Source organism: Tachypleus tridentatus, chromosome 7 (genome assembly GCF_004210375.1).
Source record: "Tachypleus tridentatus isolate NWPU-2018 chromosome 7, ASM421037v1, whole genome shotgun sequence".
Lineage (NCBI taxonomy): Eukaryota > Metazoa > Arthropoda > Merostomata > Xiphosura > Limulidae > Tachypleus > Tachypleus tridentatus.
The window spans coordinates 124,733,263-124,761,086 of record NC_134831.1 but is presented as its reverse complement, the minus strand read 5'-3'; the positions used below and the strand labels follow the sequence as shown (position 1 = coordinate 124,761,086).

The following is a 27,824-nucleotide window of genomic DNA, read 5'->3' as shown; positions in this document are numbered from 1 at the left end:
TAATCATCCCTACGTTTACTTCCCTTTTTGAAAAATTATTGATTTACTTTATTAATAACGTGCTATTGAAATGTTATTTCTTTAACATGTAAAGATCTGTTTACTTGGAAAATCTAAAGAGTTTCCCGACAACCTCAGTAATCAGTTAACTAGTTTGCTATTTGTCTGCTACCAGTGGCGAGCAGGGTGCAGCTTACTCTGTGTAGTTTTCCTCTTAAATACAAACGAACCTTCTGAAAGTTCTAGAACTGTTGGTTTTGTTATATATATTTTATCTCATATCTAATTAGTTTAGTATCTGTACTTAGAACCTATTAGTTCATTTTGCATAAAGAAGAAATTGAAGCCACATCTTAAATTTATCCAAAAGAAATATATTCGAAAAAAACACATACAGCGATAGTATAGCAGATCTTATGTGAATAAATTCATATCAACATAATTTACATTGTTTTCACATAAAATTCCAACAAACTAGAAGGACGAGATCCTCTGATTCTTGCATGTAAAGGAGCTACTAATAACAGGGACATTTGATCGGATTCGAGACAAATATCTGTATTCTTCAGTGGAAACCTTTTGTGCTTCTTCATCGATTTAAAAAGAAAATCGAAAGATTATTTAATTCACTAAAATATAAATAAATCAAAGTTATTTTGAGGCACTTTGTTTCTGGATTCCAAGATCTCTTTAATATCTTCACGGCTTCTCACAATCTGAAATAATGAGAAAAAAGTTTTGTTATAGGAATTTGAAAATGTAATATCGAAACAATACACAAGTTTCTAGACTGATCTCCATTCCATAATGATAATGTTTACGATTCAGAGCACATCTGTAAATACTGATAGTAAGTTGCTACCTAGAGAATAACTTTAGTGCATGTATTAATATTAAACTGCCACCTGATGAACAGATTTGGTTAATGAATTTATATCAAACTGACACCTAGTGCACAGATTTGGTTCATGAATTGATATTAAACTGCTACCTAGTGAACAGATTTAGTCCATAAATCAATATTAAACTGCCACCTAGTGATAGATTTAGTCCATGAATCAATATTAAACTGCCACCTAGTGATAGATTTAGTCCATGAATCAATATTAAACTGCCACCTAGTGATAGATTTAGTCCATGAATCAATATTAAACTGCCACCTAGTGAATAGATTTAGTCCATGAATTAATATTAAACTGCCACCTAGTGAATAAATTTAGTGCATAAAAAGACCTGGCTTGTTAAATATTCACTAAATAAAGATTCTTAAAATAATCGCGATCCTTTCGTATATTACAATGACTTAATTTTGGGTCATGATAGAGTAGTGTTTATTAGAGCTGTTTAAGATGTATTATTAAGTATAGCTGGTTAATAAGGTTTCATGAGATATATTTATCATTTGAGATTCTGTCGCTACTTCTTATGAATTAAAGATGCTAAGTCTACAAAACAAACTAGCTAGAAGCTCCCACAATTATAAATCAACACATAAGAAAGCTAAACTCTAGTGTGTTTAAAATTCATTAGATCATCCTGTTTGGGGACTTCACATCTTAACTGTATTTTAATGTGTATTTCCAACATTTATCTCAAGAGACTTAAGCAGCTAAACAGACTTAGGCTAGTCTTAAATCCATATGCTAAAAAAGAATTGACTTATACCTTCTGTTTCTACTATCAACAACATGTTTTTGCGTGTTTACTTGGTGTACGACAAATCTACAAAAGCCACCTGCTGCCATTCTTGCTTTCGAACTGCATAGCCAACTCTAATGCATTTTATCAAAGAGTAGTGTATTGATTGTCGCATTATAATGTCCTTACTGCGAAAAGGTAGAGCATCTTTCGCATCCGAATTCGATTGCGAATCGAGTGTCCTAGCCACCAGACCCATGACATTATGTTAATACTATGTTAACATTTACCACGCCCTTGGCGTCATGTGGATGTTATATTAGCATTTAACATGTTCTTGACATTATGCGGATCCAACACTAACACTTACCAGGCATGTGGCATCCCGTAGATGAAGTGTTAATTCTTAGCAGATCCATAACATTATTTGATTGATGTGTTTAAATTTTATCATACACCTAGCATCATATGTATGTCGTGTTAACGCTTTACTCGTATTCTAAAATATCAAGTTTCGTGAATTCATTTAGTAGATAGTTTTCCCAGCATACAACATTCAATTAACGTTGCCAGTAGTAAAAATGAGAAATACAGGTAATTGTTTATTACGAATTCGTGGCACTATTCAAACTAACTTTGTTTAGTTATAATTATTTTTCCTTTGTCTACAGATATCACTTGACCCCCGGTGGCTGAACGCGAGGGAAGGCCCTCTCAGTGGTAATTCTGAGGACTAAAACGCTAAAGATCAGCCACTGTGTAAATTTGCGATAAAGAACAAACAAACGAACTCAACATTTGTATTTGTTTGTTTGTTTTGAATTTCGCGCAAAGTTACCGGAGGGCTATCTGTGCTAGTTGTCCCTAATTACCGCCCACTGCCAACTCTTGGGCTACTCTTTTAAGAACGAATAGTGGGATTGACCGTCACATAATAATGCACCCATGACTGAAAGGGCGAGCATGTTTGGTGTAACGAGGATTACGAGTCGAGTGCCTTAGCCACCTGGCCATGCCATACCCAACATTTGTAAGCTCCGAGAACCATTATTAACATAATGAATTTGATCTGTAATTATTTCACATATGTTATTGATGCAATGATCTTTTTGTATTTATTAAGATGTCAGAAGGGTTTTACAATTTTATTAACAAATCACTTCGTTCAAACAAAACAAATCTTAACTATTCGAATGCCTTTTCGTTATTGGTTGAATTTCTCGAGCTTACGCTAGTAAGTGAGGTCAATAAACCAACATTGCTCAAAATAGCTTTCTGCATTTCTCTCCGGTACTTTTCTTGACTCGAGAAAATGAACAAAATTCTGCATCAATATAAATACAAAGAGACAGAAAGATGAAAAATTGTACATTTTACTATCCTGTTCTTTGATAGATACTTCAATATGTTGACCTTAGAAACATAATGTTTTATTAAGCCTGACTCGGTTCATTTAGAATAATTGATCCTGAATCATGTTTGTGTAACTCTTAAGTAGACATTCTAATATATTTTGACGAATTCAGATGGAGAAAATAACAGCAAAAAATGTAAAACTAATTAATTATCTCTCTGGTAATTAACTTGTTAATGTTTTCTCAAATGTCATTATGATTTTTTTTCTCAAAGAATATTCTATTAACGTTTTAGTTATTCATAACTGTTCAACCGTTGTTCATGTTTAATAACAGATGTCAGGTGTGGAAAAACTAAACTATATTCTTGTTGAGGTTATTTAAAACTGGGTTAGCTAAGTTGAAAAATTCATTAGTCACTGGAATGAATAACATTTTAGGTTATTTTAAACTTAAGTGATTGATCCTTGTTTTAAACCCGCCATTTTGCCAATAACTGATTAACATAACTGATATTAACAACACATTTCACAACTCTCTTTGTTACTGCTGACCCCAAAGCTATCTGAAGCTCTACACATAATAGCTGAAGACTGACCCTGACAGTTGTTACAGAACTGATACTTACACTTCACATCTCTCAGTTATTGTTGTCCCCACAACCATCTAAGCCACTACGCATGATAGCTGTAAACTGACACTAACCGTTGTTACAGAACTAATACTTACACTTCACATCTCTCAGTCATTGTTGTTCCCACAACCATCTAAGCCACTACGCATGATAGCTGTAAACTGACACTAACCGTTGTTACAGAACTGATACTTACACTTCACATCTCTCAGTCATTGTTGTCCCCACAACCATCTAAGCCACTACGCATGATAGCTGTTGACCGACACTGACCGTTGTTACAGAACTGATACTTACAACAAACTTCACACTTCTCTTCGTCACTGTTGTCCCCACATCCATCTAAACCACTACACAGGATAGCTGTTGACCGACACTGACCGTTGTTACACAGATATTCATTGCTAGAGCACTTTTCACCTAAAACATCACCAAGAGTCTTGAAGCAAGTTTGTGACGATAACATAAAATGTTCATAGTTATGACCGTATTTTTCTACGTGATAAATATTCAATCAGTTCTACAGAAAAATAGAAAATTAACGTATTAAAATAAACTTTAGTTTTTACATATGTATATATACTTTTCTCTAAAAGTGGATTTTCTCGACATCACTGACAGCTACATACCCGTTTTAATGAAGCGAAGGAGGAAAAACAAAACAGGGGTTTACTAAATGCAGATGTGTGAATGTGATGGCACGGGTACTAATAACTGGAATGTGTGTGTGCGTTTTCTTATAGCAAAGCCACATGGGGCTATCTGCTGAGCCCACCGAGGGGAATCGAACACCTGATTGTGCGTTGTAAGTCCGAAGACATACCGCTGTGCTGGCGGAGGGCATTCTCATCACTGGAACGTATTATGTGTGGAAAGAGAGATAGAAGTCTTTATTCAATCCAAGAAACTAACAAACAAGAACTGTGTTTCCATACCGTACTTAACCCTACAATGGGGAATTAGAACTAGTGTTTTATTAAGTTTTTCAATCTCAATAAAAATTGGGATACAAAACTAATTAAAACTAAGCAGAAAGAAACGCAAACTGAACAGTCAAACATGAGTGTTTCCAACGCTTAGATACATCTACTTTCAACGGTACAAATTGTACTATTAAACAGCTGAACACATATATATCAGAAGAAATAAATAGGAGATAAACTAAATTATATATTTTGCTGCAATTTAAATTTATTGTCCTCAGGTCACAGGAAAAGCAAACATGGAGTTTTTCATAATGACTCCTCAAAATCAGAACTGCTCCACAATTGGCTCCTCAAAATCAGAACTGCTTCACAATTGGCTACTTAAACATAGAACTGCTTCATAATGTCCTTTTAAATATGGAACTATTCCATCACAGACTATTGAACATTGAACCAAAGCATGAGATTCTATTGAATACGGACATGTTCCATAATAGTTCTTTGAGCTTATAATTACTCTAGAATGACTCCTCGGACGTAGAACTGGCCCAAAACGACCCCTTGAAGATAGAACTGTTCCCTAACGGCATCTGTCAGATGCGTCCCAACGTTTCACTTTGCATCGTCGTCATCAACATTGAGACTTAAAAGTATCAAAAATGAGAACAACTGAAACACCTGTTTCTACATAATTAACAAGTACCTCCACCTATCATTGTTTCATAATCCTGAACCATCCACTTACCATTGTTTCATAATCCTGAACCATCCACCTATCATTGTTCCATAATCCTGAACCATCCACCTATCATTGTTTCATAATCCTGAACCATCCACCTATCATTGTTTCATAATCCTGAGCCATCCATTTATCATTGTTTCATAATCCTGAACCATCCATCTATCATTGTTTCATATTTCTCAACTATAATATTGCTGCAGACACTTCATAATTAGAAACAGGAAATACGTTTCACATCGTTAATAGTTTGTTAAGTATGTCCGTATTGCTTACTCCACCCCTTTTAACAAAATGTACTCACCTCTTGCGCAGATGGCTTCAAACTCGTCACTTCCATCCGAGCAGTCTGTTACAGCATTACATAAAACATACTGTGGGAAACATTGACCATTCGCACATTGAAAAGAATGTTTATCACAAGATATTCCTGGAAAAGATCAGAATCACAGATTAGCAAGGCAATTACTCTGTAACATCGATACATAGCTAAGAACATGCCACAAACTGCCTTAAGTCTGTTTCATCTTGAGTGCAATTCATTCAAAGTGTTGAAAGGTTTACTGTTGGAGTTAACGTCTGTTTTTGTTTCCTACAGATACGTAAGTCGAAAACGCTATAAATCGACTCAAAATTTGTTTCAAGTTGAGTGGTGATAACCATCTCAATTACGTAAGGTTTTAATCTGTCTAAACCTCTCTGACTTTGATAATTTAGAGACTGCTAGAGTTTGTATTTTGTTTTTTATTTCGCTCAAAGCTACACGAGGGTTAGCTGCACTAGCCGTTCCTTGTTTATTAGTATAATACTAGAAGGGAAGGCAGCTAGACATCACCATCCACCGCCAACTTTTGGGCTACTCTTTTACCAAAGAACAGTGAGATTGACCGTTACATTATAACACCTCTCGACTGAGAGGACAAACATGTGTGGTGTGATGGGAATTCGAACCCGTGACCCTCCGATTACAAGTCGAGCGCCCTAACCATCAGGCATGGCGGACCAGACTGCTAGTGTCATCTGTTCATTTGTTTGTACCCTAGACTTTCGCACTGGTTCTGCTCTTATTGAATGACATCAATAACCGATCGTTTACTTCATAAATATTGATTGATTGATTGATTGATTTAGTGTTTTATGGCACAAAGCAGCGAGGCTATCTGCGCCAGACATTCGGTAAAAATGTAAAAAAATAAATAAATAAATAAATAAATGTAGTAATAGACATAAATGGAACTGAAGGTAAAACAAAAAAGTATAAAACCAATGTTGACACCTAGTCTACAATGTTAAGATAGAAGGCAGAGTATAAGAAGTTGTAAGGTATTTACTCTAGCAAAAAGGTAATAATCATAACCCGCCAGGAAGATTAACAGGTAAGTTCAAGAACCACCGTCAATCACCTGAAGTTGGCCTTTCCAGTCCTGGTTCTGGGTTATGTGTCATAGCAGCTATTATCAAAATGTAAAAGAAAGTAAAAGTTTTAAAAGACACTCCGCAAAATCGTAATAATGAGTAGCCAAATGTCCAGTAAAAGGATAAAGTCAAGTAAATGGAGTAAAATTTGTAAAAGTAATTGAAGATAAAAGCAAAACGGCAATTAAGACAGAAAATGGCGTAAAAACCAATGTTGACATCCAGTCAACAAAGTTGTAAAGAACTACCTGTAGCAGAATGGTAATGATCGTAACCCGCCAGGAAGACTAACAGGTAAGTATAAAAACCACCGTCAGTCACCTGAAGTTGGTCTTTCCAGTCCTGGTTCCGGGTTATGAGTCAATATGGCCAGTACTAAAAAGTTAATTAGTAAAAGTGTGAAATGATATGCAGTAAAAGTATAATAACAACTCGCCAGGATGACTAACGAGTAGTTCAAACGGATAGTTCAAACAGGAGCGTTAGTCACCTGAAGTTGGCCTTTCCAGTTCTGGTGTCGAGTTATTTAATGTTCTGGCCATTGTCCAATGTCAAATTGAATGACAGAGATTAAAACTGTAAAAAAGGAACCACAATTAAAAAGGTGTAATGAATAAACATGCAACACTTAAATGAGATTAAAAAGGTTAATGGCCATTAAAAAATTAAAAACATTATCAAGGTGGACAGAGTCACCATCACCAATAACTCTGTCCAATGTTACAGATTGACCCTGGGAAAAATATGTTTAAAATATTGCCGTCGTTGAGAATTGTAACGATGGCAAGAAAGTAAAACGTGGCTGATAGTGATTTGAGTGTTACACAAATTACACATTGGTGCATCAGTTCCAGATAAAAGAAAATGATGAGTTAAAAAACTGTGACCAATGCGTAGCCTAGTGAGAACAACTTCCTCCTTCCGAACTTTACGGAAGCTAGATGGCCAAAGTCCAATTTTGGGTTTGATTTGAAAAAGTTTGTTGGCACGTTGCTCACTCCAAGTGGACTGCCAGCTGGCACGGAGCCGACCCTTGAAGATAACACCATAGTCCATGTACGGAATAGGCATAGGAGTGATGGTGCTGAAGCAGACATATTTAGCTGCCATGTCTGCAAGCTCGTTCCCGCGAATACCAACATGGCCTGGTATCCAGAAAAACTGGATTGAAGTAGCTGCTAATGAGAAACGGGCCAGTCGGTTACGAATATCAGCGAGAATAGGATGTGAGCTAACGTGTAGCGATTCCAAGGCAAGTATAGAACTAAGCGAATCAGTATAAATAGTGCAGTTGGAGTACTGCTCAGCTGCAATATGATCCAGGGCAAGAGATATGGCATACAGTTCAGCAGTGAACACAGAAGCTGTAGAAGGGATTCTGCGTGCAACTACTGACCCATAGCAAACCATAGCAGAGCCCACTGAATTACCTGATTTGGAACCATCTGTATAAATAGGAACTGAATGATTGTTTGAAAGATATTCATTGAATAAAAGACGGTACTTCCAATCTGGAGTATCTGCCTTTTTTAGGTGACTGAAAGAAAGGTCACATTTGGGGGCTGTAATAAGCCATGGTGGGATGGGCCGACCTGTGGAACATGCAATGTTATCCAAGGATAGACCCAATTCATCCAATTGTTTCCGGATGCGAAGGCCAAACGGAGCAATGACAGATCGTCTGTTCTGAAAAAGTACTGCCCACCGAGGAAGGAAAACACATTTCCAGGTGGGATGCTTTGGTAAGGAATGAAGTTTCAAAGTATATTGTAAAGATAGTTGCAAACGGCGAAGGTGTAGAGAAGGTTCATGAGATTCAATGTATATACTTTGAACTGGAGAGGTACGGAAAGCCCCAGTGCAGAGTCGAAGTCCTTGGTGATGAACGGGGTCCAGCATCTTTAAGGCCGAGGGTCTGGCAGAGCCATAGACCATTGATCCATAATCGAGTTTCGATCTAATAAGAGCACGATATACCTTTAACATTGAACAGCGATCTGCCCCCAACTGGTAGAAGAGAGAACACGGAGGATGTTCAGTGCTCTTGTGCATTTGACCCGAAGCTGCTTTAAGTGTGGTATAAAGGTCAGTTTACGATCAAAGATAAGCCCCAAGAACTTGGTCTCCGGGACCACTGGCGGCAAAACTTCACTGATATGAAGTTCAGGATCAGGGTGAATACCCGTCGACGGCAAAAGTGCATGCATACAGTTTTGGAGAGAGAGAAATTAAAGCCGTTCGCCATAGTCCACTTCCGTACACAATTGAGGGCGGTTTGTAGTTGCCGCTCAATATATCTCATGTTTGACGACTGACATGAGATGTGAAAGTCATCGACATACAGCCCATTCGCAACAGTGAGAGGGAGTTGTTCAGTGATGGCATTTATCTTTATACTGAAGAGTGTAACACTCAATACACAGCCTTGAGGGACTCCAAGTTCCTGTACAAAAGAACGGGAAAGTGTCGAACCCACACGAACTTGGAATCTCCTGTCCATTAAAAATTTTTTAATAAACATGGGTAGATGGCCACGTAACCCATATGTATGGAGGTCTCGCAAAACGCCATACCTCCATGTTGTGTCGTAAGCCTTCTCTATGTCAAAGAATATTGATACAAGATGTTGGCGGTTGAGAAAGGCTTCTCTGATAGATGTTTCAAGACGAATTAGGTGGTCTGTGGTGGAGTGCTGTCGACGGAACCCACACTGGGTGGGCGAGAGGAGGTTGTTTGATTCAAGGAACCAAACAAGACGAGCATTAACCATCCTTTCTAATGTCTTACAGAGACAGCTCGTCAAAGCAATTGGACGGTAGTTTGAAGGAATCTTGGGATCTTTCCCTGGCTTAGAGAAAGGTAAAATAATAGCCTGGCGCCAAGCATCAGGAAAAACATTCTCCTGCCAGATCCGGTTGAAAACAATCAGAAGGACATCAAGAGAAGCAGGAGATAGATGGTGCAGCATGTCATAATGAATATCATCAGGTCCAACAGACGTACTGGCAGACCGATGAAGGGCCATTTTTAGTTCCACCAGGGTAAAGGGACGATTATAGTCAAAGAAACAGTCAGTTCGAAAGGAAAGAGGTGATCGCTCCGCCCGAGTCTTGATGGCCAGGAAGGTGGAGGAACAAGCAGAAGTGCTAGATACCCGGCAAAAGCTTTCACCTAGAGTGTTAGCGATGTTCCGAACATCAGTCACCTCCTGACCATCAGAGAGTAAGATCGAGAGGGGGATAGAATTGTAGTGTCCATTAACCTTTCGAATCCTGTCCCATATGATCTTGGAACTGGTGGTAGAAGATATACTGGTTGTGAACTTAATCCAAGATTCCTTCTGGCTGTGACGTCTTACCCACCTAGCATGTGCACGGGCCCGTTGGAAAGCAACCCGGTTTGAAAGTGTGGGATATCTACGAAAAGTATCCCAGGCCCGCTTTTGAGCCTTCCGTGCTAAGTGGCAAGCAGGATTCCACCACGGACGAGAATATCGTGGAAAACGTGTCGAGGTTTTAGGAATACACTGAGCAGCTGCATGTGTAATACAGTCAGTTACCGCTGCTACACAGTCGTCTATTGATGGTTGATTTACGATGGCAGGATCAAGTTCTGCGAGAGCAGTGAAAGTGGACCAGTCTGCCTGATCCAGCTTCCACCGGGGCACGCGGGTAGGGTGGCATCGACCACGGCCAGTCTCTCTCAAAAGGATCGGAAAATGATCACTGCCTAGTGGATTACTGTCAACCCTCCATGAAAATGGGAGAATAATGAAGGGGAGCAAACTGAGAGATCAATAGCGGTAAAGGACTGACTAGGTGCATGAAAGTAAGTGGAAGAACCAGTATTGAAAAGAGAAAGATTGTGGTCAGAGAGCATCCGCTCTACAGATCGGCCCCTCCCATCAATAATAGCACTTCCCAGAGGGAATGATGTCCATTAAAATCCCTAGGATTAGAAACGGAGATGGCAATTGTTCAACGAGAGCATCCAGATCTGATTGATCATATGTCTTTCCAGGGGACAGGTACAGAGAACAAACAGTGATGGTATGACCCAAGGAAACACGGATGGCTACAGCCTCCAAGGGTGTGTTGAGTGACAAAGACAGGGTGGGCACGTGTTGATCAACCAACAGTGCCACCCCTCCATGTACTCGACCATCACACAACCTGTCATTTCTGTACAGAGAAAACTGCCGAATGGAGACAGTATCAGCAGTTTTGAGAAATGTTTCTTGTAAAGAAAGACAAACAGGATGGTAGGAAGCAATCAGCGTTTTGATATCATCCAGATTAGAACATAAACCTCGACAGTTCCATTGTATCAAAGTGGCCATTTTTAAGAACGGGTAGGTGAAGTGGCTGGAGAACCCTTCGGTTTACGACCACGTCTTTTTTCTTTACTGTCTTTAGTCGGAGGAGGTCTATCAACCTCCATGGATCCTGCTCTGGGTCGGGTGGGCAGGTTTTTGTTATTGGAAGGGGAATCTAGTGACTGAGGACGCGAACGAATAATTGTTTTGTCTCTTGTGGTGGGAGAAAAAGATGTATCAGAAGAAATGCCTGTATTTGAAACTGAAGGACGTGGATCTTGAGGTGTGTTGGAAGGTATGGGAGGGACAGAGATAGGTGTGGTAGTTGATTCATCAACCTTTTTAACCACGGAGGTCAAAAGGCTTTTCATTTGTTTTGAAAACGATTCTTTTGGAGGCACAGAGAGATCTGTCTGCACTCCCACTGTAGTTGTGGAATGAAGTGCAGCAGCATATGTCCGAGATGGAGTTGTGGACAGCAATTTCCGAGCCTCAGGATAACTAATGTTATGTGTCGTTTTCAAACGCTGCACCTCTTTTTCCTCCAACCATTTTGGGCAAGAATGAAAGTATGAGGGGTGAGAACCATTGCAGTTTACGCAATGTGGGTTCATGTCACAGTCATAGGCATCGTGGTCCTTGCCTCCACAACGAGCACATGTCAGGGAACCACGACAAGATGTCTTTGAGTGGCCGAATCTCTGACATTGGAAACATCGAAGAGGGTTTGGTATGTATGGCCGAACCCTGCAATGAGATAACCTGCCTTGATGGTGGCAGGTGCACGTGGTGAAGTAAATGTTGAAACGAGGGTATTTGTTGGCAGTGTAAGTCCATCTTTGCGAGTGGAGATGCGCCTCACTGCAGAAACTCCTTGAGTGGAGAGACCAGCGAGAATTTCTGACTCGGGAACGTTCTTCAAATCCCTTTCAACAATAACTCCTCGTGAAGAATTCAAGGTAGCATGGGGTGTAACCTCAATAGGTATATCCCCAATTGCCTTTGATTTCAACAGGAGTTCACTGTGTTGGGATGTGGATGTTTCAACTATATGTCACCAGATCGAAGTTTCTTTACTGATTTTGGAGAGCTAGCAAGTCCCTCTAGTCCCTTTTGAATAAAAAAAGGGGACATTTGCCCTAAAGGTTTTTCCGAAAGAGAATGTAATATAAGAAAATTAGGTACGTGTGTTACTGATGTTGAAGATTGCTGTTCTGAGTATTCAAGACGTGGTCGCTTACCCATTGACTGTTTTTTTACAATTTTATTTAAATTTTTTGAGGATCCATAGGAAAAGGAAAAATTTCGGTACCCACTGACCCCACCCACCATGGAGCCCTACAAGGGGACGCACTACAAAGTCACGCAAGGACAATGCAGCTACGCCAGGGTTTCGTGAGCACTATACCCAAACACCAGCATCAGGCACAATGTCCACAACACCCGTTGAGAACTTCCAACACTGGTACTTGGTTGACTCTAGCCCAAGTGGACCAGCCGATTGACCCAAGGGGGGGCCACCCAAAGGCCGCCCGTCTACAGGAATTCGAGGCCAAAGTGGTGTGTTAGGGTTGGACCCCTCAACCACCAGGATCCTCTCCTCCCCTTCACGGGTCGCCACGCACGGCAAACACGTGGGTGGATGTTTAGATCCCAGAGAAGGTAACCAGATAGAACAGAACCTTCCTGGGAGGTCCCCTCACCACGTACAGGAATCCACACCGAGGGGCTTCATAAATAAAGAAAGTTCGGTAGAATATATACAGCATATTCATAAATAATGGTCATAATCATTTTCACTGGTTCCTTATCTTTGACAGTTTCTGTAAAAAAAAATGCAGTAATGACTGACCTAAAATTTTGAAATAAACAGATTTTATTACTGCTATGTTTTTACTAAATACGACATTGAAACATAAGTAGTGCACAACATTATCATCACAGTTCACGGACTTAGAATATAAATGCTATAAATAGTGGACGCTACAATTTCATAATTATCACTTTAGTCATGTCATACAGCTATATCCCCAGGAGAAGCATCGTGTCTATAAATAGCATAGGTTGAAGTAATTACAGTCTGTTATTTCTGTTAATTACTTCATTATTTATCAACTAATTAATATATGTTCACCTTTATAACACCTGGCTTCATCACTGCCATCTGGACATTCCCATTTGCCATTACACACCACTGATCTGGAGAGACATGTCCCGTCATTACACTGGAAAGCTTCCAGTGGACATTCTGTAAAAGAACATTTAATAGATGTCATAAACATGTAATAATAGGAGCCTTGCTAGAATCACAAAAATCAACTGCTGATCTGGACAGACATGTCATGTTGTTACACTGGAAAACCTCCAGTGGGCATTCTGTAAAAATATGCGAAATGAATGTCATAACATATGATAATAACATCATTTTTTTAGAAGTACAACAACGAATAACATTATAGACATAGAATTCAGCATCTACTCGAATAAAACCTAAACGTTCAAACACTATAAGCTTGCTTACACGACAATGAACGGATTCAAATGTTAACACCGATCAAAGCATAAAGCCTACTAGCGTATATATATAAACGTGTAATTTAGGCTCTGCTGCCTATGTTAAAGAGAATTCGTAATCCTGGGAAATTGTCGTCTTTTCTGCTGAACGACCCCTTGTTTCGAATCATAAGAAGTGTTTCTAATCTACTATAAACATCTGTAAAGTAAACCAGCTGGTCGATATTTTGTAACCATGTATACATCTTTTGTATTTCTACGAAAAAAAATCTTCCTTACAAAAAATGCATATTTAGAAATAGTTAAATATATATATATACATACATACAGAAGTAAAGTGTTCAAAGTCTGATATACCACACTGGTCTTTATAATAATTACACCAGCTCTAATGTTAATTAATGTGTTAAGTGTACTCACTGTAACGAATACATTAATGTTAATTAATGTGTTAAGTGTACTTACTGTAACGAATACATTAATGTTAATTAATGTGTTAAGTGTACTCACTGTAACGAATACGTTAATGTTAATTAATGTGTTAAGTATACTTAATGTAACGAATACGTTAATATTAATTAATGTGTAAAGTGTACTCACTGTAACGAATACGTTAATGTTAATTAATGTGTTAAGTGTACTCACTGTAACGAATACATTAATGTTAATTAATGTGTTAAGTGTACTTACTGTAACGAATACATTAATGTTAATTAATGTGTTAAGTGTACTCACTGTAACGAATACATTAATGTTAATTAATGTGTTAAGTGTACTTACTGTAACGAATACATTAATGTTAATTAATGTGTAAAGTGTACTCACTTAACGAATAAATTAATGTTAATTAATGTGTAAAGTGTACTCACTGTAACGAATACATTAATGTTAATTAATGTGTAAAGTGTACTCACTTAACGAATACATTAATGTTAATTAATGTGTAAAGTGTACTCACTGTAACGAATACATTAATGTTAATTAATGTGTAAAGTGTACTTACTGTAACGAATACGTTAATGTTAATTAATGTGTAAAGTGTACTCACTGTAACGAATACGTTAATGTTAATTAATGTGTAAAGTGTACTCACTGTAACGAATACATTAATGTTAATTAATGTGTAAAGTGTACTCACTGTAACGAATACATTAATGTTAATTAAAGTGTTAAGTGTACTCACTGTAACGAATACATTAATGTTAATTAATGTGTTAAGTGTACTTACTGTAACGAATACATTAATGTTAATTAATGTGTTAAGTGTACTTACTGTAACGAATACATTAATGATAATTAATGTGTTAAGTGTACTCACTGTAACGAATACATTAATGTTAATTAATGTGTTAAGTGTACTCACTGTAACGAATACATTAATGTTAATTAATGTGTAAAGTGTACACACTTAACGAATACATTAATGTTAATTAATGTGTAAAGTGTACTCACTGTAACGAATACATTAATGTTAATTAATGTGTAAAGTGTACTCACTGTAACGAATACATTAATGTTAATTAATGTGTTAAGTGTACTCACTGTAACGAATACATTAATGTTAATTAAAGTGTAAAGTGTACTCACTGTAACGAATACATTAATGTTAATTAATGTGTTTTAAGTGTACTCACTGTAACGAATACATTAATGTTAATTAATGTGTTACGTGTACTCACTGTAACGAATACATTAATGTTAATTAAAGTGTAAAGTGTACTCACTGTAACGAATACATTAATGTTAATTATTGTGTTTTAAGCGTACTCACTGTAACGAATACATTCATTTTCATCACTTCCATCAACACAGTTCTTCTGACTGTCGCAGACGAAGAACCAGGAGATGCATTGGCCATTTCTGCACTGGAACGTGTCTTTGTGACAACCTGAAAGACGTGGGATTTCTTCATAAAATTAGCTCAAACACAAGAAACTAAACCTCGGAGAGTAAACTGTGAAAATGAGTAGACAATCTTTTACTCTCTGAATTCCAATCGTGGCAGTTTAAACGTTTACACTTACCAAGATACACGTATGCTTTTAAATCATTTATATACACACACAAACATGTAGATATATAAACCAACTGATTTCGTGCACGTGTGTAAAAATATGAAACTTTAATAAATACTTAAAAATCTTAATAAAATTCAAAAGACAATAACGAGAAAACAATATGAACATTGTCGTTGAATCTTGAACGCCTGTATTATAATGTGACCTGTGGGTGTGCTTTCAAAGTTTTGACCGATAATCACCATGGAACTTTCAGATAGTCTTGGATATGTCCAAAAGGAATTATAGAATCATTCTCCTGCTTATATGATAAACATTTTAATTATCTCCATGTCCAATAACTTGGGCCTATTTCAAGCTCAAATCACAATGAAGCTTTGAGGGATTCTGGGATCCATTACTTGACTCGCTTTCCAATTTTTAGGAGTTTCACAGCATTTAAAGTTTTCCATTTCTATTGCCTTACTGTCCACTTCCCCAACTCTGATTGCCATGAAATGTTCAGGAGTTCTTAGGTGTTGTCCAAATCTACAGAGTTCTTAATTTGTTTCTGAATTTCACGCAAAACTACACGAGGGTTATCTGCGCTAGCCGTCCCTAATTTAGCGGTGTAAGACTAGAGGGAAAACAACTAGTCATCGCCACCCACCTACAACTCTTGGGCTACTCTTTTGTCAATTAATAGTGGAATTGACCGTAACGATATAACGCATCCACGACTGAACGGGCGAATATGTTTAGTGTGACGGAGATTCGAACCCGCGACCCTAAGATAACTAAGAGATCGCCGTAACCACCTAGACTAGTTTGAGATTCTGTTTGCTAAGCATCTCAACACATCAATAAATACAAACAGATCGAATGTATGTTTTCCTATACCAAAGCCACATCAGCCCGTCTGCTATGTCTACAGAGGGGAATCGAACCCTAATTTTAGCGTTGTAAATCCGTAGACTTACCGCTGTACCAGCGGGGAACTAAACAAATCGAACAAATATTCTAATAATGCAACCACATATCGTATAGAATAACAACAATGTAGGCTTAACGGCTGAGAAGTTAAACGCTTTGTTAATATTAAAATACGGGTTTGTGAAAAATAAATGTTGCACGAAGTTATTCAAAACATTTCTGGATAGAGTTTTTTTGTTAGCATAATATTGTAATTTATGAACACAGACAAATATATGTATATTTGAAACAATAATTTGTCGTCGTGGCTAAATATGTAATTTATGTAGTAGCGTTGTAACTAGAACGTATTACCTTCAGCTAAAGTTCACCCACGTATTGGCATTAATGTCTTACTTGTGTTCTTAGGGTTACAATAAGATGTTTTTGACAGACACTGACAGCTCCCGTTAATACATGTACTGTAGGGATCTCGAGCTTGGCACTGAGAATTTCTTACGCACATTTTTCCTATGGAAACGACTTCAACGGAGAACCTTTATCCTGCAAAACAGGTACTGAAAAGAAAAACACATGACCTCATAACCAACACCATCAGCTAAGTATTCGTCATGTCAGGAGCTAAAATATATCACAATTTTTCTCGTGTGAAGGTTGTTTATGGAAATAAAAGTATCACATAATTTATCAGGTGTTACTAAGTTATTTATGTTCCAAAGGAAATTTAGGAAAATATATAACTGTGGTTTAAAATTGACCTTATAAAGAAACGTTCTCCTTCAAGCCCTAATGGAATTTAACTTTCTTGAAATACGTATTCCTACAAAAAGTAGGTTTTCGTTTGTTTGTAGTTTTGTATTTTAAACTTCGCGCAAAGCTACTCGAGGGCTATCTGCGCTGGCCGTCCCTAATTTAGCAGTATAAGACTAGAGGGAAGGCAGCTAGTTATCACCACCCATCGCCAAATCTTGGGCTACTCTTTTACCAACGAATAGTGGGATTGACCATCACATTATAACGCCTCCGCGGCTAAAAGGGGGAGCATGTTTGGTGCAACGGGGAATCGAACCCGCGATCCTCGGATTACGAGTCGAACGCCTTAACATGCTTGGCCATGCCGGGCCTTTTATTTGTAGTTACTAACAAAGTTACATATGTCTAATCTGTTCTTCTGGCCCGATTTTTCATTGAAAAATCGGCTCAAATTTTGTTATGTTTAAAATGTAGACAACCACTGGCTATAGATTTCTCTAGACCAATCGCGACGTGAGAGTCTTACTGATCGTTCTAGAACCTAAACATAATAATAAAAGTATGTTCATTGTGGAAAATAAAATAATAATTTGATCTAAGTTGAAGTTTTTTTTCTTCTCAATTTTTAAAAAAATCCTAAAGTAATAAAAAAAAATGTTATTTTCGAACTCTGCATACCTGAGTTATTGGAAATCTCTTATTAAAACCAAAACAATTTTCATGAAGTTTAAAAATTTAAGCCAGTGTAATTAATGATCAATACAACATTATGATCTTACCTTGTATACTCTTTGGTTCGCATCGAAGCTTATTTTTTGAGGATTTCAAACCCTCACGACAATTACAAGAATTAACTTTTTTATGCTTCTTACAGTAAGCACCAGGTGTCGCTGCTTCACAATCGTCTGAGCTTTTGCATTTGTTGCCAAGATCTACAATAAAATAAACACTTATATTTTTTTTATAATGAACTAACTATTGAAGAAAATACATCATAGTTTGGCAAACTTGTTTTATTAACTTGTTAGTACAACACGAGACCTTGGGAGGTAGTTTTCTGTTGACACGTTCGAACGTAGCCCTTGCTCCTAATTAACGGTAACATACAAAACTCCAATGATTAAAATGTAAAATTACTACAACGAGTTTACTGCAATATCTTCTTTAATTAAATTTCGGTACCTTTTCAGCCGCAGAATAGCAGCCCATAGAATGGTTCTAAGTTTGTATCTTGTTGTGTTGTGTTTTGTTTTGTTTTTTAAAAACAGACTGGGCTCTTAGCTCCGTCATTTCATGACCAATTTGAGACATAATTACGGTTTTGGATTCAGGAGTTGAAACCCTTTCGATTGGTTTATTTGACCACGCTCTACTTCTCATAAATTAATTTACTCTAATCCTGCCTAAAGTAAGTTGATGGTAGGCTGGTAAAAATTCTGATGAGTAATAAAATTGAAACGAGCATGCACCAATGCCCTGCACTTAGTACTACTGGCAACCAAAAATACAGCTGATAAGTTGTTGTTGTTTTGAATTAAGCACAAAGCTACACAATGGGCTATCTGTGCTCTGTCCACCATGGGTATGGAAACACGGATTTTAGCGTTGAAAGTCCGTAAACATACCGCTGAGCCACTGAGGGGCAACCTGATAAGAAAAGGGAAAATATCTCATAGATTAATTTACTTTAATCTCGCCTAAAATAATTTTAAGTGCCGCGGCTATTGAGGATTCCCTCTTGTTTTGAAATATTGATGACAAAAACTGACATCCTTGAAATTCTCCCATTACAAAGTTTGATCGACATCGCTACAATATCGTTTATATTAAAGCACTGAATAAAATGTGAATATGTATGCATTCTAAAGCAGTTTGTGAGTGTTGTATGTCTGTCTGTGACAAACATTTTCCCACCCCCCGACTTCTGATTACCGTGACACCTACGGGATTTAGGAGTAAGTCACAGGTTGATGTCTTGCGTATTTGATAATCATTTCAATTTCACTCCTTTCTACCACTACTAAATTATGTTACTCACACGTTGACTTGCCATCCTCTTGAATCGAGTTTTCAAAACTGAAATATTCGACACGTGCGACAATGGAACACAAAGTATATTAGTTCCTCAGAAACTTCTAATGAGTGTGCTTGAAAAATTGACTCGTCGGCGCTTAATATAACAGATATATTACGGTTGACATATTGTTATTTTTAACTCTTCCTTAGTCTCCCTCGAGAGTTTTTGTTAACAACTACCTTGTGTTTCTGTTTCTAACATTTTCATTTCAGGAAGCCCGTTTTTAGTTTTAAAACAAAATTTTATCGTATTAACTAACTTATCAGAGAAAAAACTGATAGGTTTGTTTTAAATTTCGCGCAAAGTTACATGAGGCCTATCTGCGCTAGCCGTCCCCAATTTAGCAGTGTAAGACTAGAGGGAAGACAGCTAGTCATCACCACCCACCACCAACTCTTGGGCTACTCTTTACCAACGAATAGTAGGATTGGCCGTTTCAAAGATACACGTTTCATACGTTACATTTCTAGTGACCTTAATGCTAAAATAGTTTATACACGTAACCAAAACACTCAAGACAAAGTTGATAAGCAAATACCAAATATCCATCTATATATATATATAATACATAAATTTATATTCTAAGTAATGCTTTTATTAATAAAACAGTTTGATGATTTCATTGTGATTCCCACCTCAACGGCATATTATGTACAAGTGGGCTAAACAGCCCAGTCATAGAGCCCCTGAAGTTTACGTAGAACCGTCCCGACGTACTAACATAAAGTTTGACACGCACCTTCTAATACTGTATTTGATGACATGAAGTTTGACACACACCTTGTAACACTATATTTAATGACGTAAACTTTAGCAGTTACCTTATAACACTGTATTTAATGACATGAAATTTGATAGTTACCTTATAACACTATATTTAATGACATGAAGTTTAATAGTTACCTTATAACACTATTTAATGATATGAAGTTTGATAGTTACCTTATAACACTGTATTTAATGACCAGAAGTTTAATAGTTACCTTATAACACTGTATGTAATGACATGAAGTTTTACAGTTACCTTATAACACTGTATTTAATTACATGAAGTTTTACAGTTACCTTATAACACTATATTTAATGACATGAAGTTTAATAGGTATCTTATAACACTGTATTTAATGACATGAAGTTTGACATGCTGGCTTTGTCAACTTTTCTATAAATTATCGCTTCTGGAATTAATACTGTTAACAGCAATGAAAAAACAAAGAAACGAAAAGCATCACTTACGCGGTAAACAGCGTTCATCATCTCTATACAAATATCCCATTGGACACCGACACTTTCCGTATATGTTAGGAAGTATCCAATCACAGTAGGTATATTTGTCTGAAAGGCGACATTGCTCGTGACTGAGACAATATTCCCCTACTTTAGCCACTGCAAAAAAAAAAAATAATAATAATAATAATATAAGTTTCACGATATTTCTTTCAGTATGCTTAAGTAGAATACGGTAACAATTGTTAATTAAGCCTCTAGAACATCTAATTAAAATTACAAAACACATATCGTGGTCTTCGTTGTTGTAGGATACAAGTTTTGAAAGATAGTTTTATATATTATGTAATATATTTTTATAGAAATGCTGAGTGTAAAAGATATAACGTGTATATATTTTTTGTCACTGTTTATTTTTTTGTCGCCAAGATACACGTATTTTACTGTGGAGCTACTACATACAATTGGGCTTAAGGAACGCTGACATCACGTTTTATTAAACACTGATATGTTTTATTACATGCTAGTATACATGATATTAAGACAATGTGAAAAAATAATATCAAACAACATTCTTAGAAAACGTACGTTAACGATTTATAAAATGTTTATTCATAATATTTTGGAAGCATAACCATTTTTTCGTTCTTTAACGTTATTTTTAATAAATATAGTTTCGTAAATAGTCGATAGATAGCACTATACTTATAAAGCTTCTACTTCAAGATTATAGTTTTGGAGCATTTAATTAAAATCTATTTCTACATAGTACTTTCAGAGTGTAAAATACACGTTGATGGCTTAGAAAAGATAAAGATGTACAGCAACCTGTAATAGAATTGGCATAATTTTAATTTAAAACGACTTAATTAATGTTAGGCCTTGCGTTCATTGTATTAAATGAGTTATAAAACATTCGTATTAACACTAAATCGCATAAAGATAATTAATTCAAATCTTTTCAGGTTAGATCAGCGAAGAAAATTAGTAAGTTAAGAACTCATCAAAAGTGAATTGTATTTTTCAAGAAAAAGATATTGAAAAAAATTTGGTTTAACAAGTGTAATTTTGAAGAACATTACAAAATTGTGCGCCCTCTGTATTTTCGAAGAGAAAGCACATCAAAATAAAACACTCACATTGAAAGTCGTGTATATTGATGAATAATTTTTCTAATTGCATCTATGGAGATAAATTCTAAAAGCTAATTTGATCCTCTAGAAAAATCACAAGAGAATCGTAGTGATTGTCTTTTAGATCGTTTTAAGAATGTGAACATTTACAGTAGAAGATCTAAATACCGCACAGCATCCAGATCTCCGATATGCCTAGATAAATTTTAGATAAATTCTAAACGCTAATTTGATCCTCTAGAAAAATCACAAGTGAATCGTAGTGATTGTCTTTAAGATAGTTTTAAGGATGTGAACATTTACAGTGGAAGATCTAAATACCGCACAGCATCCAGATCTCCGATATGCCTAAAACATAACATGAGCCAGTAAGAAGGGAATTTTTGTTAAAAAAAAACAACCCAGTACTAATCCAGTTTTTCTCAATTTCAATGAAATTGTTTAATATTTTTTACTGGCTAAAAATAGTACATTTCCTGCAATTTTTAGCGTTGGGGTTGTGAAAAGTGACTGAAATCTATCAGCGCGTGATGCTTAACGGTCAACCACGAGAGCTATTTGGACGTCTCCAAATAGCACACAGAGGTATTCAGTAACTGTTTAGAATCACCGTGATATATAATGTGAAGCAAGTTGAGTGCAAATTTATCTCCGTAGATACTTTCAAAGTGTTCCTGTCTACTCATCCTACTGCTGACTATCGTGATGCTTCGATCTTCCCTACCATATCGCAAATGAAATCGTCCTATCTTAGTTGAAAGATAATTATAAGAAAGTGATAACAGAAGCATAAAGGGTTGACAATTGTTTAATTAATGATGCTGAGAACGTGGCTTTATTGATAAACACTGAATTTACTACAAGCAGGTAGATCTTACAATTAGCTAGTATGGGAAACTTGATGATGATGATGTATTTTACTCTAAAATTAACCCACTAACAAATATTATCTATTTTTAAAACAAAGTTGTTTCGAAATAATGCGTCCAAAACCATCCTCTTTGGGTTCTGAATTTGGCGCAAAGCTACACGAGGGCTATCTGCGCTAGCCGTCCCTAATCTTGCAGTGCAAAACTAGAGGGAAGGCAGCTAGTTATCACCACAGACCGCCAACTCTTGGGCTACTTATTTGTCAAGGAATAGTGGGATTGACCGTAACTTTATAACTCCCCCACGGCTGAAAGGGCAAGCATGTTTGGTGTGAGGAAGATTCGAACCCGCGATTCTCAGATTACGAGCCAAGTGATTTAACCACATGGCCATGCCAAGCCTCCCTCTTTGTGAGTTTCTGGACTGAAGTTACTTTTAGTATTCAACAAACTTTAGTGTAGAGACACCCCTTAGGTTCTGAAGGACGTACGTGTTAGTTTTAAAGTTGTAGTAATATTAACGATAGAAAAATGAATAATAATAACGCTACAATAATGATGAGTAAATAACATGCTTAAGACAATTGTTACTTTGACTTAATTTGAAATATTTCGTAAATACATATATTTTATACTTCGGAGCTTTTTAGAATCTACTAATAAGGATAAGCCGCTTAATTTATTAATATAGATTTTAATGGCTTGACAGTTGTTATCACACACAATGCTAGAATATGTTTTTAGGAACTGAAATAAGTTTATTTATGAAACTAACTTAATAAACATATGTCTCGTCTCAGTGGAACAAAAGGAACTAACCTTGTAAGCATTTGTCTCGTCTCAGTGGAACAAAAGGAACTAACCTGGTAAGCATATGTCTCGTCTCAGTGGAACAAAAGGAACTAACCTGGTAAGCATTTGTCTCGTCTCAGTGGAACAAAGGAACTAACCTGGTAAGCATTTGTCTCGTCTCAGTGGAACAAAAGGAACTAACCTTGTAAGCATTTGTCTCGTCTCAGTGGAACAAAAGGAACTAACCTGGTAAGCATATGTCTCGTCTCAGTGGAACAAAAGGAACTAACCTGGTAAGCATTTGTCTCGTCTCAGTGGAACAAAGGAACTAACCTGGTAAGCATTTGTCTCGTCTCAGTGGAACAAAAGGAACTAACCTGGTAAGCATTTGTCTCGTCTCAGTGGAATGAAATTACTTAGACAGTTGCACAAGCCGCTGACACAGTGGGTGTTCTTCACTTTCACTCTACACTGGGCATCAACAGCACATCCGAATCCTAACAGAGAAGCTGGAAGATGCAAAACACTAGTTTTATTTACAATAATCAAACTGTGTACTAAACTAAGAAAGTTACGTTAATAAAAAACCTGATTTGACGCAATAGAAAAGTTTGGTTTTACCTTGAATTTCACGCAAAGCTACATGAAGGATATCTGCGCTGGCTGATCTTAATTTAGCAGTTTAAGACTAGAGAGAAGGCAGCTAGTCATCACTACCCACCGCCAACTCTTGGGCTAGTCTTTTATCAACAAATAGTGGGATCGACCGTCACATTATAACGCCCCCACGGCTGAAAAGTGGGCATGTTTGGTGTGGCGGGGATTCCGACCTGTGACTCTCGGATTACGAGTCGAGCGCCTTAACCACCAGGCCATGTCGGGCCGACGCAATCAAACTTAAAATAAAATCTTAAAATACTTTGTTCTGTTTAGAATAAACAATGATGATTTTGTGTGTGTTAATTTCACACCTATTTTGTTTCTTAAAACATTTCTATACTAATCTGGCTCTCTACAACTGTGCTGGAGTTCCAGTATTCTAACTAAATAACCCACTCACAAATTAAGTACTGTATTATACATTATGCCAGTGCCCGGATGTTTAAAAATTTTAACTAAACCATTACTGAATATTCAGGGTTAACCATTGTCAAAATAATAGTTAAAATAAGTGTCCTGTTATATAGAACATAAAATTTGTTTACTCTCAGATATACACAGAATAAATTAAACCAGTATTGAGTACTGGCAACATTGAATAGAATGTTTTAAGAACTTTTGAAGTATTGCTTCAAAAAGAGATGAACCAATCAAAATAAATTTAATACTTACGAGGAAGGCACGTAGAATCATTGTACTGCACGTAATAAGGACGACATCTGCAGATTCCGTCATCTGAGTCACAGAAACTGTTCGAAATAAATAGAAGGCAGACAAACGACGATTTACATGATGACCCCAAGATCATGGACGAAGGAAGACGCCCTGAGGAATTAAAGTGAAAAGTGGATAATGAAGAAACAAAAACATGTGTGAGTCTTGCTATGACAAATTATTTTATTTGAAAATAAAAAGCGATTAAAATAATGTATAAATATATATAACAAAACACATTAAAATTAAACAAAATATGCTACTTTAAAAAAAATTTCTAGGGTACAGGCTACAACGTGGGATTATAAAATGTATCCTAGGTTTTGGAGGTGAGTGAGAAAGTGGAATTCACATTGCGGTGGGGATTCTATCAGTCTTAACCTCCAATTCGATAGTTTCACATAAGAAGATTAGAAACCAGAAGAGCGAGATGTGGTTTCTCAAACCCATAACGTCCCACCTCTTTATCATTCTACATTGTCTGCAGACAGTTATGGGAAAGTGACTGCTCTCCCAAGTTAAAATAAGAATAATAAAAAGATGAACATAAAAAAATGAAATAAAATGAAAATATAAATAAGGAAAATAAGGTACTACCATTTGAAACTTACCTTTTGAAATTAGCATTCCTGTACCTAATAATTAACTATTAACACGACAATTAACTATATTAGTATATTAAGTTTACTGTAACTGTCGTGCATTTGTATGCATCTCAAGGTATACATCCGCATAAAGTAGTGCCAAGTTCTTAAATGACCTTATATGTAACTAAAACATAAATATTTCTCCTTTAAAAGTTATTTGGTATGTATGAGCTTTCGTCTCTTTTTATAAGAGAATATTCTATTTGATTGAAAGCTCGCGCAAAACTACACGACCATAATTTAACAGTGAAGGACTGTAGGGAAGGCAGCTAGTTATCACTACCAACTGCCAACTCCTGTGCTACTTTTTTATCAACGAATAGTAAAATTAGCCGTCATCTTATAACTCAATCTTGAATGAAAGAGCAAGCATGTTGTCGGGAAGGGAGATTCGAATCCCCGACCCTCAGATTACGATTCGAGCGCCCAAACCAGTTAACCATGCATATCTTATAGAATGAAAAATATAATAACATTGTTGGTGATTAATCATTTTTGTCTTACCTCACTGTATGAAAACTTTGATTAGTCATGAACATGGATTTACAGTTTATTGAAACCATACGACCAATCCAAGAACACTGTTGACCTAACGTTTTAGTTTTACTAAGACACATAATTTTGGTACATTAAATAGATTATAATTTTAATTATTTTGTTTCATGCCGATCAAAATTTTAGAATTTACTCATATTTTGCACAATAATAATAATTTACCATTATTAGGGTTAATAGTCCATTATGGTTTCCTAACATAAACGTTAAACGAAACGTGTCCAAGCTGTTTCTAGTAAGTCTCACCAGGGGTCAGTATAAATTTTTGAACATACAAATCAATACTAAAATTCGTTGCTCAATTAATCATGATGAACAGATCGCAAAGAGTTCATTATGCAGTGTTGTGATAAAAGAAATCAGTAATTTTAGTAAATATCAGGTATATGTTTATATATGTATAGTACTGAAATTTTTCCAACATCGACCTGGATGTAATAAGTAAGAATTCATTTTATATTCTCTCTGTCTGTTAATAAAGCGAGTTAACGTTTGAAATGTTTTTATTTTTGTAACGGATTTATTATTATATATTTATTTAAATATTGATATTTTATTTGACTAAATATATATTTAGAATCACATGTAACTTATGCTGTTATATGTGTATTGCGAAATTCTCGTCTATTTTCTATATTTGTAGAAGATTTTCGAGTGTAAGAATCAATAGTAAACTATTTTTTGTATGTAAAATACTAGTGATTACTAGCATTGTTGCCAACTAAATGTTCCAAAACCTCGCCCAAACATAATAACTTGACGCGCCGAGAGACAGTTATGTATTGTTGGTTTACTACAGTTGGTATACTATAAACCTCAGAAGCTATAATTGTGATAAACGCTTATTAATCGGAAAACTACAGATATATGACCAGAAACGTTTATAGATTTGGAACGTTACAAACCGTTAACTTCAAATTAACTTTGAACGTCAGTCTTTCTACAAAGACATTCCATAATTCCATGTAAAAGTCACGTGTGAAAGGATAGCTTACCCGTTAAGTGAAGTGTAACAATATTAACTCGAAATTCATTCCTCTACCGTGAACCATCGATAAAATATTCAGTTTCAGACCAGATGGAGATTATTGTATTATTGTTTGTATATTAAAATTATTTGTGTTAAGAAAGAAAACTGTAACAATATTGTTCGCACACATCCTAATTTTGATAAAATTCTACCTTTAATTAACTTCTAAATGTACATCATAATTTAACTTAGTTTCAGGCTATTTGAAATCGTGAAACGTAACACAATAAATCGGAAATTCGTTCAAGATAAATTATAATACGTAACATCTTACATATTAGATTATTTTATTTATATGCAATTGTAAAGTAAGCAATTGATCCAAAAACTTTAGATAATCACTAGTGATATCATATCTGCGACAAATACAATATTTAAAATACTTAGAATGTTAATTATAAATCAGATAGCAGAAAACTAAGAAACTGTGTACATTAGTTTTAAACTTTCCAGCTGCAACCCAGCACTAATTTACAGCTTTCCGTACAATACAGCTGGATCTTTTAGTTTGTGTCAAATATTCACGCGAAGCTATACAAGAGCCACTCACTCGATAGATATGATAGATTAGAAGAAATACAGCCAGAGTACAGCACTCTAAATAAATAGTGTAATTTAAAAATTCATTTCTACAACGCTCGCCGCCTTAAAGAATAAAATGTGTTTTACCAACAAGGGGACGCGAGCCATATCTTCTCGTACTTACAGCCCGACACGATAACCACTGACATACACTCTGGATCAGCTACAACGCATTAAACTGCAATATGATGAATATTATTCATGGTGACTGTTATAGTGGGAATGCAACATAATAATGTAAAGTTAATGTTTCTTACCGCTTATGGAAGAGGTTCGTAACTGATCAGAAGCAGCCGATGTTTTCACGGTTATTGACAC

At 36.2% G+C, this 27,824-nt stretch overlaps 1 protein-coding gene across 1 annotated transcript; it reads right to left on the bottom strand.

Moving 5' to 3' along the window:
- Window positions 1-353: 353 nt before the first annotated feature.
- LOC143257799 (uncharacterized) lies at window positions 354-27,824 on the bottom strand. Its single transcript, XM_076516831.1, has 12 exons — window positions 27,764-27,824; window positions 24,651-24,803; window positions 23,696-23,827; window positions 20,534-20,683; window positions 18,000-18,152; window positions 17,226-17,253; window positions 16,864-17,003; window positions 15,309-15,425; window positions 13,158-13,271; window positions 5,597-5,722; window positions 3,925-4,047; window positions 354-716 (listed from the first exon to the last, which is right to left on the bottom strand). The coding sequence occupies exons 2-12, from the start codon at window positions 24,784-24,786 to the stop codon at window positions 700-702; spliced, it is 1,236 nt and encodes a 411-aa protein (XP_076372946.1). The 5' UTR covers window positions 24,787-24,803; window positions 27,764-27,824; the 3' UTR covers window positions 354-699.

Bases quoted from the DNA above. Each gene is read 5' to 3' on its own strand.
- LOC143257799 (XM_076516831.1), bottom strand. From the start codon at position 24,786: ATGATCTTGGGGTCATCATGTAAATCGTCGTTTGTCTGCCTTCTATTT. The intron at 13,272-15,308 runs GTGAGTACGCTT...GTTCTTTTACAG, and splicing joins AAATGAATGTATTCGTTACA to AATGTCCACTGGAAGCTTTC. The intron at 5,723-13,157 runs GTGAACATATAT...GATCTTTTCCAG, and splicing joins TGAAGCCAGGTGTTATAAAG to GAATATCTTGTGATAAACAT.